General features: G+C 42.5%; 1 protein-coding gene across 21 annotated transcripts in view; it reads left to right on the top strand.

The window, feature by feature from the left end:
• The window catches only part of DTNA (dystrobrevin alpha), a 308,637-nt gene that overhangs the window by 214,739 nt on the left and 80,716 nt on the right, over positions 1-13,182 (top strand). For all 21 annotated transcript variants that reach the window (XM_059707355.1, XM_059707354.1, XM_059707356.1 and 18 more), the window contains exon 5: positions 10,648-10,861. In XM_059707355.1, coding sequence (XP_059563338.1) covers positions 10,648-10,861 — 214 coding nt within the window. The remainder of the gene's footprint in view (positions 1-10,647; positions 10,862-13,182) is intronic.

Below are 13,182 nucleotides of genomic sequence, written 5' to 3'. Positions count from 1 at the left end.
GCCACTGACCCTTTTCCCTGAAAACACACATGACCCTTAACATACGTAAAATTGAGCTCATCATTTCCAAGACCCTCCTCTTCCCTGAAGTCCAATCAAGGGTTTATCTAAAAAACGGAGGGGGCAACTTATTGATTAATAACTGTGGGAAATGCAGAATGTCATAAATGGCTAATAGACATGTGGAAGTTTCTGGAAGCAACAAAGAGGGAGGGTCATTCCACCTGAGTACATCAGAGTGAGCTCCCTTGTGGGCATGCACGTGTGCAATACCTTGAAAAGATAGTGTACTGAAGGGTGTAGCTGATGAAGGCAGCAGGCTGAGTAAAGGCACATACAGGACAGCCAAAGGAATATTCTGGAATTGTGAGAAGTCCAGTGTGACTGGAGCAGAGGACTCAGGAGTAGCTGGAGATGAGGAGATAAGGCTGAAGATTAGGAGTCTCGAGTCTAAACATTGATTTTTATGCTTAGAAGCTTGGGTTTTCCCCAATAGAGAATGGTATGATCAGAGCTAAGCCTTAAGATGTTTTTTAGGATAGGTGGAAAAGAGCAGCAATTGGAGATGAGTGATGAGGTTTGCTGTAAAAAGAATCTAGGTAGAAGTCAGTAGCTGATAGGAAATGATAAGAGCATATTGAAGGAACCTACATGGATTTATCTAGAGAAGTCTAAAATTACTACCCAGAGGGGAGATAAGATATTAGATTCCCTTGCTTCTAAAGTTATTAAATATATTTTGAACAAAGTGAAACACTAGCGGTGAGAAATTAGTTATTGTTCAGGTCATTCTTTTCATTTACCTTCTCTTATTATTTTTACAGTCTTTGGTACAATATTTTGAAAAATAATAGGCTTACTAAATGCTTGTTCAATCGAATTTTGTTAAATATAACTTACAGTATGACAGCTGTTGAGCCAACAATTTGTATACCTCATTTTTGAATAATGATGCTGGTCTACAAACACAATTTAAGCAACACTGAATACTTTTTCCTAGTAGACAATGGATGTACTCCGAGAGCCTTTAAGGACTAGCGTGATATTCTATTTGATTTTATACCAAAAATATGTTATAGACCTTATCCTGAAGCTCTATTATTATATCATCTATATTTACCAAGAAGTTAAAGTGAAACTAAAATGTTATCTGTAAGATATGATGCATCTCTCTTAGGAGCCTTAGCAAAGAGAACTATGTTAGTGATAAAGGCATACCTTGGGAGCAAGGAAGATGTTGAGTTTGGAAGCATAAGATAATTTAATGAGCTATTCAGATGTTTACATTCATATTTTCGAAAGGCATGGCTCACTAGTGGGAATTAAATCTGAAAATTGTGCTTTTATTAACATTTTCTTTCCAAACTCAGTGTCTCGTTAGTGTGGATGATGACTGATATCATCAGCGTAATGACATCAGGATACATGTGTTGACTCTGCCAAAGGTTTTTAAACACGATTTTGTCACAATAAAAGGCCCAATTGCCTGCAAAAATACTTCGTTTGAGAATATCTTAACAACTGGCTAATTTGCACATGGGTTTCTTGGCCACAGTGTTCCTGAGATCCTCATGATGCCTTTTAAATAAAGTCCTCTGTACCACATGCGCGTCCATTTCCTGTTCTTCCTGTCGCTTATCTCACTCCATCCCTGGAGTCATACTCCCTAGCAGTGGTTCTCAACGCTCATTGTCTTTCAAAGTCACCTAGGGAGGTGCTTCATCTGTGGATGCCCTCCACACCCCACTCGCTGGAATCAGACCCACTCGCTGCTCTAAAGATCACCTCTGGGTTTCACCGCTGGACTGGTTGGCTGTAAACGGGGGTTGGAATTAGCTGACATGGTGATTTGAAAAATGAAACTCAGCATTGAATTTTACAGGTAGCAAATTCTCAATCTTTCTGTTTGCTTTCAAAAAATGAGAGAAGTGAGAAATAATGCACAAAGAAAAGTTTCCTTAGCTATAGACTTTGCTTTCCCATAAGCCCCACACAAACTCCTCTAGTCTCAATCCATCAATCCAGGACCGGATTGCACTGCCTTCATTCATTGCTCTGTGCCACTGGCCACCTGGTTTTCTTCTTCTTGGAGTATTCTCCCTCCTCCTCAACATGTATTCATATCCTGCTTTGATTCAGGAGCCAACTTGAGCCCGCCTTCCTTCTTCTTCTCCTCCTCCTCCTCCTCCTCCTCCTCCTCCTCCTCCTCCCCCTCCTCCTCCTCCTCCTCCTTTTTCTCCTCTAAATCTTTCCAGTGTTTCCAGCCTACATATCATCCCTGTATTTTGAGTACCAGTAGCTTCTTTATTTAAACCTACACTGTGAATGTGGGCTTTTTATAATGTCGTGTCTTATCTTGGTCTTCAGTTAGGCTAGCTGAGTGTCTCTCCCCATGAGAATTACAACCTCTTTTATGGCCAGACTCTCAGAGTTTGTTAAATTACCTGTAACCTGAAGAATAATGTATTATAGAACCTTTAAAGTTACTGGTTGGGATTTAATTCCTTTTGAAAAGGTTTTGGAATCTCATTTCTTGCTTCCTTTCCCAGCTCTGTATGTGGAAGCATATGGCTGTCTTTCTCCATATGTGAATGCGTCTATGTGCAATAGATGTGTAGTGAGTAGTGATGCTTTGGGCATATCCTTTTTTCTCATGGGCTGAGGCTCTCTGAATTTCGAGATAAGTATTTGATCTGAAAGTGAACTAAAATAGGCATCACTGTGATATAATCTCTCATGGATATTGAAGAAATATTGTATCTTATATAACTTACAGAGCAAAGTAAAGAACTGAAAGACTTTGAGGGGAGGAAGCTTTATAATTTTTTCTGAATGTGACAGCAAATTTTAAGTTCCGTTTTCTCTCAAAAAATAAAAATACCTAAAATACATAGCGTGCTTTACAGTTTAATGTTTTCCATATAAATATTTATTGTTCCTCAGAACACCTATAAGGTAAACATGGTGAATATTATTATTCCCATTATACAAATGAAGAAACACTTGGATTTAAGTCTGTTATCACTAAGCCAATTTTTTTCTCTGTAAAAGAAAATAGATTATCATTGTAGCACACTCAATGTGCTTGTTTGCTAAACATCTCGGTTCCCCATCACCTTTAAGTCCCGTGTGGTCAGAGATGCCGGTCTTGCCTGTGCTAATTCTAGAACCCAGGACAGCGCTGCCACATAGTAAGGGCTAAAGAAATGTTTGTTCTGTGAACGAAGTTTGTAGTCTCTGGAGTGGAAGGCTGAGAAGGAAAGCTAGTTATAGCAGCTTAGGGTAATGAGTGTGAGGAGAGACCTGGAGTCATTCTGACACTCACCAGGGAGTAGGTTCCTCTACCACCTCCTCACACCCCACCCCTGTGGCTGCCGGCCCATGTGCAAAGCTCCCTAAAAGCATTTTTACTGAAAGTCTACGTGGCATTTAGAACGGTGAAAGAGATTTCCCTTTGAGAGCTGCCACAGGAAAAAGACAAAGCTTATACGTGTGTGCATCTTTCAGTTGCAAGGACACCAGAACTTTATCGGGTAACTAAAGGAATGAATCACCATGATTAACTTCCCTACCAGCCAACAAGCATATTTTAAGAATATGCTATGAAACACACACCATTTGGCACTTCAAACCCGCAGTGTAAACTAATCAGAAACACCACCTGAACTTGGTTCTCAGACTCTGAAGAGTGTGACTACAGTGGAACTTTCACCCAGAAATCGTGCACTGAAGGTCAGGAGACCTATGTCCAGGGAGGAGAGAACTGGATGAATTTTCAGGAGAAATGACCTATCTCCTTACCCTGGGGTCTGACGAGCAAGGCAACTCTGCATTTACCTGTGTGTCTCAGAAATGGGAAAAGGAGCCTGCCAGCATGGCTCAGGGGTTGAGCGTCAACCTATGAACCAGGAGGTCACAGTTCGGTTCCCGGTCAGGGCACATGCCCGGGTTGCAGGCTCGATCCCCAGTGTGGGGCCTGCAGGAGGCAGCTGGTCAATGATTCTCATCATTGATGTTTCTATCTCTCTCACCCTCTTTTATCCTCTCTATTAATAAAAATCTATTTTTAAAAAATAGGAAAACAAGTCATAGCAAAGACTCAGACACCAGTCACCATCACTGGAAACATGAATAGCCAGGGTGGCTGTGGGTTGAGAGGGCGTGAACATGGGTGCACACACACAGTGTACACAGTAGAGGATATATATATATATCCCCATGGCATATGTAGTCCCTGTGGCATATCAACAAATCATCTTCCATTCTCAGCCCAACTGCCATTTCCTTTCACATATGATATGAAAGCAGATCATGATGCAGTGAGTGGCCTTCTTATAGACGTCCATCGAACCCCTCTAAAACAGTGTGTATGTACATAATCACAGAAATCACCCTTAAACTGCAAAAATTAATGGGTAACTACCAGCTTCTTGCTGCTCACCTCACAACCTAATAGGACATCACAGGCCATCTTGATGCGAGAGGAGTGAAAACTACCGATTTCGGGCACTTCTTCTTGTACTTTGATGTGAATGTACACGGGGGATGTTGTTAAAAGGCAGATTCTGATTCTCTAGGCCTAAGGGGGGAGGGTGCTGAGAGTCTGCATTCCTAGCAGACCTCGTACCTTGTAATCCCAAGTATGGCCCAGACCAGCCACAGCGGCATCACGAGGGAGCCGATTCCAACCTCGTAGGTGACTCCAGTGAGAGACACTCCTCCGAAGTGATGGAAGTGAAAGCTCTGCAAGATGGTTGTTTACTGGCCCTCCCTAGCTGAAGGCCCTCTGAGAGCCGTCCCAAGGCTTCTAAATGAGTGGTTGGAAGAATCACCTGCAGAGCTTTGTCAAAACCCTTGCCCACCCTCCTCAATTCTAGTCAGTGAGTGGTCGAGTCTGGGCTTGGGAATTTTGAAGAGATCTCCAAGTGCTTGAGGAAAAAGGGCATTGTGCTTAGAGCCACTGGCCTGCACCCGGTCTCTTTGAGGGGGTCCCGGGAAGGCTGGTTCTGGACAAACTCAGAGATAGACTAAATCTTGAAGCTGTCTTTTGATATTCCTGTACTTTCTGTACCCTCTCTTCTGTATTTTACCCTATTCACACAGTTCTACTACTTCCAATAACGCTTATGTCATCCATCATTTATTTCTATTGGCTATCAATGAGTTTGGCATTTCTGTACATTCCCCAGGGACGCCTGGATTTAAGTCATCTCTAACTATGAACTAAGAGCCCATCTCCTATTCAAATAGTGGGGCACATACTGCTGGTGGGAATGCAGACTGGTGCAGCCACTATGGAAGACAGTATGGAGTTTCCTTAAAAAACTGAAAATGGAACTCCCATTTGACCCTGTGATCCCACTTCTAGGAATATATCCCAAGAAACCAGAAACACCAATCAGAAAGGATATATGCATCCCTATGTTCATAGCAGCACAATTCACCATAGCTAAGATCTGGAAATAGCCTAAGTGCCCATCAGTAGATGAATGGATTAGAAAACTGTGGTACATCTACACGATGGAATACTATGCTGCTATAAAAAGGAAGGAACTCTTACCATTTGCAACGGCATGGATGGAACTGGAGAGCATTATGCTAAGTGAAATAAGCCAGTCAATAAAGGAAAAATACCACATGATCTCACTCATTCATGGTCAATAGAGACCATTATAAACTTTTGAACAATAATAGATACAGAGGCAGAGCTGCCTCAAACAGATTGTCAAACTGCAGCGGGAAGGCCGGGGAGGGTTGGGGGGCAGGAGGTAGGGGGCTAAGAGATCAACTAAAGGACTTGTATGCATGCATATAAGCATAACCAATGGACATAAGACACTGGGGGATAGGGGAGGCTAGGGGACTGTCTAGGGCGGGGGGATAAAATGGATACATATGTAATACCCTTTGTAATACTTTAAGCAATAAAAAAAAAATAGTGGGGCACATGAGCAACATCACTTGAGATTCGAAAATTCTTCTCTACCCATGGGGAAACCACCCCCCGCCCCGAACCCCAAACCCTCCTCCCCCAATCCTCATCCTGTCCTTTCTCTTTCCACCTGGGATTTCTTGGATTTAAGACAAACTGTTGAAGTTTTGTCTATTTCCATTTATTTATAAAGACAAAGCTACTGTGAGGGATTCATGATTAATTATCTGCAGTTAACTCTAACCGTATTTTTGATTCTATGAAGAACTAAATTCCACTTTTAAGAAGACCTTTTGTTTATTCTTGATATGATTGATGTTAACAAAATAATGTCACTGTGCAAACTGTTGCCTTTTCTAGCCTGTTAGTGTAAAACGTGTACCGCCATATGGATGAGGAAACCCCACTTCCTGCCGCCTATACCTAACAGCAGGTACTTTAGGATGGACAGTTACAGCTTGAGAGCTATTAGTAAAATGTGTGCAGTGCCATCTAGTGGTATATCACCATTCCTGCAAACCTAGATGTCCTCATTTTCCAAAATGCTCAACTGGAAGCAGCATATTTATACAACTGTCAGACCTTAAACCAGACCCCTGGATAACTGCCTAATGACTCTCGACTTAGCACATTTCGTGGTGTTCCTCCTCAACTCAGCGAAAGAATTGTGATGCTCATCTTTCTCAATGATAACTAGTAGATATTGAACTATGCTTATTGTGCACGAAATACCGTGTGAAGTGCTTTGCTTGTACTTCTGGCCCCTTCACAGCCATAACGTAACCCAGCAAGTCACAGAATTTCTGCTTATCTGTTTGTGTGACTGTGACTCGTCTCTGTGTCCCCTTCAGACTCGGTTCCCCGAGGCAGGAGCCACGTCTGCATTGTTTGCCATTGAGTCCCCAGGCCCTACCCCAGGGCCTTGCACATAACTATGAAGCCTCATTGTACTTTCATGTGTAATTATCTAGTCTCACAGCCGTAATTAGTACTTCCTTTTTCCTTATATGGAGACTTTAAATGTGAAAGCCCAAATATAGAACATACTTATTTTTAGTAGCTTTCATATGATTTCTAGATACTTTATGTGTCCATATTATTATTTCCCAAGTTACATGCCCTATCCAAGCAATTCATAAGCATCACCCCATTTATTCTTTTTTTACAATTCTGTATAGTAATTATCTGAGGGTAGATGCTCTTGCCAGCCCCACTTTGCTAAGATGAAAACTCAGAGAAGCCAAGTAACATGACAGATGATGTACCTGGGATGCAAACCAAGGCTTTTGTGATTCTGCGTGACTATACCATATTGCCTCTTTAGTAGTCACATGCACATTCACTGTTGAGTCGTCGTCTTGTCATGTGTTTACTGAGCCAACAGATATGTATTAAGCTCCTGCGGTGTGTGAGGCTGGGGGTGTAAACAGTATCATGGCAGACGGAGTCTCTTCCTGTGCAACATACAATGCAGAGGACAAACAGACAACCAGCCGGCCTGCACAGAGTCCACTGAATAATGGGGAGAGCAGGGCCCCAAGGTGGCAAGTAGGAGGGTACAAAACCTAGAGATGAGAAATCCAGACAAGCATCCTTGAAGAAGTGGTGTTGACACTAAGGCATAGATGAGACATAGAAGAGAAGGAAGTGGGGCCAGGTCTGAAAGAACTTCACCATCCATGTTGAAGAGTTTCAACTTAATGGGAAGTTATTCAAGGAGTTTACACAGCGTATGAGTGACAAGTCAGATATGCAGTTCAGAAATACTACCTGGCTACAGTGTTTAGAATGAATTGGTGTGGAGAAAGAATGAAGATGAAAGAATGGACCTAGTCAATGAGATAATGGTGATAACATTGGGTGGTGAAATTGGGTGATGGGAATAAGAGTCCATGGAAATGGAGGAATTAAAGTGATACTTTGGATATAGAGTCCAGTAGGACTCGGTCATTGATTGTTTATGAGATATGAGGAGCCAGGGATGAAATCCAGATTCTAGCTGGGGTGGGGGAAGAATGCAGGGGCTGAGGCCACTCATTAAGGGAGAGAATCCCAGAGAAAGTGGGTTTGACAGAGAAGAGATTGGTGTAGGCTGGGCACACAGAGGCTGGAGTTCCTGAGGGACCCTCCCACCATCTATGGACATGCTGGCTGCTTCCATGGACTTGTATGATTCCACCCCTGGGAATCCTGGGAGCCTCTCTGTGCCCTACAGAGACTCTAGGAGAAACCTAAGCATCCACATGCCCCCCCTCTCCCAGCAGCCATTTCTCCTTCTTGGTTGTAGCCATCTCCCTCCTATGCTCAAGTTCACCGTTCATGTGCGTCTTCTCCAGTGCCTGTTTCACATGACCCAGAGTCAGGAAGCAGATAGTAACCTACTTCCCTTGGTGGCCTGAGCACAGATACCAATCAGGACAACAGGCCGGGTCCCCTCATCACTGCTCTTTTTGTGTCCTGCACCACACATCTCCCCAAAACTGGACCCAGAGGCTCTAGAGATCAAATATGTAGGGAATAGTGGTAAAAATCCCAGCTTTTTTCCTCAAAAAATAAATAAATTCAACTTATAGATGCTATTTTTTTTGAGCGCCTTGCTTGTTAAAGTGGAAAATTTGACAAATAATATCAAAAAATACAAATAATTTCCTTGTGATATACAGAGAATTTTGTAAATTCAAAAACCCATAAATCTGAATTTATCCAAATTTAACATTAAAGTAATTCATTTGAAAAGTGATTTGTGTTCCTGTGTCAGAACCCAGAGATATGCAAAAAGAAAAATTTATATGAACTTACTTTATTCATTTGTTCAGGTATAACGTATTGTGTCTGTATACCAGGCACTACTGCTTTTGACTTTATGCATTTCCCATTTAAGGAACACAATACCCACTTCATAACTTAGGAAGTGAGGCTGTAAGTCTTCGAAGCTAAGAGGGTAAACTCTTGTAGAAGAGCCAGATTTGCACCTAGGTCTTCAGACTCCAAGTCCACTGCTCTGGACTCCAAGTCTAGGAGCTCAGTAGGTGTCAGTTTTGTGTCTTTCAACACAGTGTCAGAAATTAGCAAAGCTGTAGGAGACTAGAACTTGGGAATGCACATTTCTCAGGAACTGGAACTGTACTTCGTTGAGAAAGACAACATTTATTTTCAAATGCAAAAGTGTAATGAAAAGTGAACCCAGAACTTGGTGGAATTGTGGTGAAACTGGAACTCTCATACACTCTTAATGGGAATGTAAGATAGTGCAACTACTTTGAAAAGCACTTGGGGAGATTTTCAAAAATTAAACATACACCTACCATACAACATAGCCACTTCCTTTCTAAGTACTTAGCAAGAGAACTGGAAGCTTATGTCTGTACCAAGATTTGTACATGATTGTGCATAGCAACTTATTCTTTATCATCAGAAACCAGAACAACCAAATGTCCATCAGCAGCTGAGTTGACAACCAAATTGTGATATATGCATCTAATAGAATACTATTCAGCAACAAAAAGGAACAAACTACTGATACATCCAACAACATGGATGACTCTCAAAATGGTTATACTAGTAAAAGTATCCAGATTCCCCGCCCCAAAAAAACAAACAAAAAAAAAACAAACAAGAGTACATACTGGATGATTTCAGCTATATAGGATTCTAGAAAATCATGACAGAAAGCAGATCTGTGGTTTGGGACAGATTTCAAAGGAGCACACAGAGATATTTGGGGATGGTGGATGTATTATCTTGATTGTGGCGATGGTTTCTGGGACATCATAACAAGACCTCAGGGCGAACAGAAATAGAAATGGATTTCTTGACCACCCTAGTGAAAGCAACCATGACTTAAGTTAATTGGCTGTTTGTTCTCACCAGCGAAGTTATCTGTGACTTAGTTCCGCTGTTGCATTGTAGTGATACCTCATACACCCCCCACCCCGTCTTCCTGTCCACTTTCTTCTTATTTCAAATCTTACACTACTAAGAATATGTAAATGAAAATATTTTAAATTCTCAAATGCAGTTATGACATCCTTCCAAATAATACAATTTAAGTGTTGTGGAGTTTTCTCTCTCTCTCTCTTTTTTTTTTTTAGGGGTTAGCATGTACAGCGGGAAAATGCTTTTAAGCCAATAGATTTGATAACTATAATCACAAATAGTATCTACTTCTAAGTTGCTGAGAAACTAGATCTTAAATGTTCTCACTGTAAAAAGGAAATGATAGAACATGATGGAGAGGTTAGCTAACACTATGGTAATGGGATTGCGATGTATAAATTTATCTAATCCACATAGTCTATACCTTCTAGGTCTACGATGTTAAATGCCAACTTTATGTCGGTTTTTTAAAGAAGCCAGACTGACTTGGATTTGAAGGCCAGTTTTGCCATTGACTGGACTTGGACTTGTGTTTTGTCAGTTAACTTCCCTGATCCTGTTTCCTCGCCTGTAATGTGGGGGAAACAGCTATATTTTCAGGGTTGTTATGCAGACTAGAAGTAACTATCTACTGTGGTATTCAGTGAAGCATTGGCATGCTATTACACACTGCACATCCAGTCTTTGGCATGATGCACTGTGTACTGTGCTTATGGCAACCCTACAGTCGTCAAACACACAGCCGGCGAGCGCCTTGACAGGGGGGACGTGTGAAATAGTGAGCTTGCCTTTCTTTGCACCGTGGCCTGATGCGTTCACTCTCCTTTCCCTGTGCACAGTGCACCTGGTGGACATTTGGAACGTCATAGAAGCTCTGCGGGAAAATGCGCTGAACAACCTGGACCCGAACACGGAACTCAACGTGGCTCGCCTGGAGGCTGTGCTCTCCACCATTTTTTACCAGCTCAACAAGCGGATGCCCACCACGCACCAGATCCACGTGGAGCAGTCCATCGGCCTCCTGCTCAACTTCCTGCTGGCGGCCTTTGACCCGTGAGTGCCTTCCGAATGGCGGTGACATTCTACATGTTCCTCGTGTACCTTCTTGGTCTTTGTTGCAGAGAATTTTCCCGGGCAACCTGCTGCCTCTTTCGTCTTGATCAGATACTTATTTCAATAAAGTGTCTCTGTGTTTGACATCAATTTTAACTGCTGTGGAAAAGGCTAGAGAGTAAAATAGGAAATTGAGTACAATTGTATTTTACGTCCTGACCTGTATTTAACTCAGCCCATGCTTTCTAGAAGCTGTGGACGCTTGAAAGTGTGCGATGGCGTGCCAGGGAAGTGATTTAATGAAGCATGCAGAGGGGGGATGTTTTTCACTCTCTTCTTTGCAAATTGCCCAAGACAGTGTTTCTGAGGGGAAGCGACAAGACCCTGGAGCGAGCAGTGAGAGGTGGGAAGGGGTGTCGGGGCCAGCCCGGTGAGAGTAGCTATGACCTGCCTGGCATGGCCTGGCCGAGGACGTGCCGCGTAACGCAGAGTGAAGCTATCCACGCACCACGATTGAAACCCAGCCTCATTATCTTAGCATTTCCCCTCACGGAATCAGAGCATTTCAGAGCTGCCTGAGATCTTAAAGACTGCGCTTCCAAATCTCCTTTTTCACGGGTAAAGGAGCTGAAGCACAAAGGGACTGTCATTGTCCGGGGCCTCAGCGTGCAGGGGCGGGGGGGGCGCTTAGGTATTCAGCCAAGGTGCCTTCTCCACGGCATCGCGCAGCCTCGTGAGATAGAAAAACGCCCCTGAATTACATGATCAGCCTGTAATTTCAAAGGGGTTCTTGTGAAAGCCTCTGGCCTAGAGATGGTATCAACGCCTCCACTTTCGCGACTGGCTTTGAATATGAAAAAGGGAAATTACTAACTTGACCTTTCGGCAGTCTCACTTTAAGACTCTCAGAAGCATTCCAGCCTCAGTCTCATGGTCTGGCCAGTGGTCGGGAATATGTAAGGCGGGCACAGGGGATGGTCCAGCCAGGCTAACGTTTTTCTGCCCCTGACTTACAAAAGTCACCCTCTGTGCCTTTGAAGCCCGGGCGCTAACAGAAGTGTTTGTGCTCAGCCTGACCAGTATGCATTGTTGCTTCTGAGATTCTTATGTTCTGAGAAATTCTTAAGATGCAGTAAACAATTCTATGCTTAGTCTGTACCGACCTCAGAACTGATGTACTGCTTTGGGCTAATCGCTATGATAACCGAGCAGGGCAGGTAGAGAGGCTGTGGTTCCACAGGACAGGCGGCAGGAAGGAGCCAGGCCATGGCAGTCCTAGAAGGAGCGTTCCCATCCTGTCCCCTTAGCAAGAGCAGGGCAGCTTTCAGACTCACCCGTCGAGTCTTTAAGGGACTTACTTGTTATAAGCGTCAAAATGGAAAATATAAAGAGAGTTATATAATTTCCTGCTCACTCTTAGAGTACTACTGGGTGACTCATAAAGAATCAAAGCTAAAAGATAATTTGGGCCCATTCTATAAATATGGAAACAGGGCAGATTAATAATAAGGAAGGGGGATTTAGTAAAATATATGGGACTGAAACTAATAGGGTTATATTTTTCACTATTGTTTAGACATATTGGGGAGATCATTTCAAAAAATAGAGCTGTAACTGTTTTTTAAATAACTATGAAAATATGCTGAATTATTTCAAGAATGATGAGCGCTAAGCTTAAGGACTATACCAAGGTCAGGCGCAGGTCACACAAATGTTCAGAAGAAACCTTTGCTTGGTTCCTACTCTTCGCACAGATACGAAGGCCCTTGATCTCATTGTAGGAGATGGATAGACACATCTACATAGAGAGATCTCATGGCAGAGACACATTCTCACGGGGCCCCAGCCTGAAGGTACTTCTGCCTTCGGTTTTTTGACAGAGCAGATGAGTATATGCCATTCTACTGATAATCAAATTTCCCCTCTTGTGGCTTTTCACATTTTAGACAATGTGAGATATAAGCTACCAGGAAGTACTGATATCTGAAAACTCAACTTAGAAGGGAATATAAGAAGAGAAACAAGAATAAAATGAATGTTGATCTCTTTCTTATCGTTATAAACTCCTATTTATCCAAATGAGATCCGGTATGGAAATCTGATGTCACCTCCTACCACCTATCCCGTGACCCACCCAAGTGTTTATAAAGGAGCCCTGTATTGTGGTCGACATGAATGAGCCTGATACTAGAAGATCAAGGATGTGCTGTTGCTATTATAGAATCACGCATTTAAGAGATTTTCTTTTATTTGTTGTATTTAAATGAACAGATTAAGAAGAGAAAAAAACATAAAATCCAAAGTAGAAGTTAGAGATACCT

The sequence above is a fragment of the Myotis daubentonii genome, chromosome 8 (genome assembly GCF_963259705.1).
Source record: "Myotis daubentonii chromosome 8, mMyoDau2.1, whole genome shotgun sequence".
Taxonomy (NCBI): Eukaryota; Metazoa; Chordata; class Mammalia; order Chiroptera; family Vespertilionidae; genus Myotis; species Myotis daubentonii.
The sequence above is the reverse complement of the archived record's forward strand: the minus strand, read 5'-3'. Positions and strand labels throughout refer to the sequence as shown.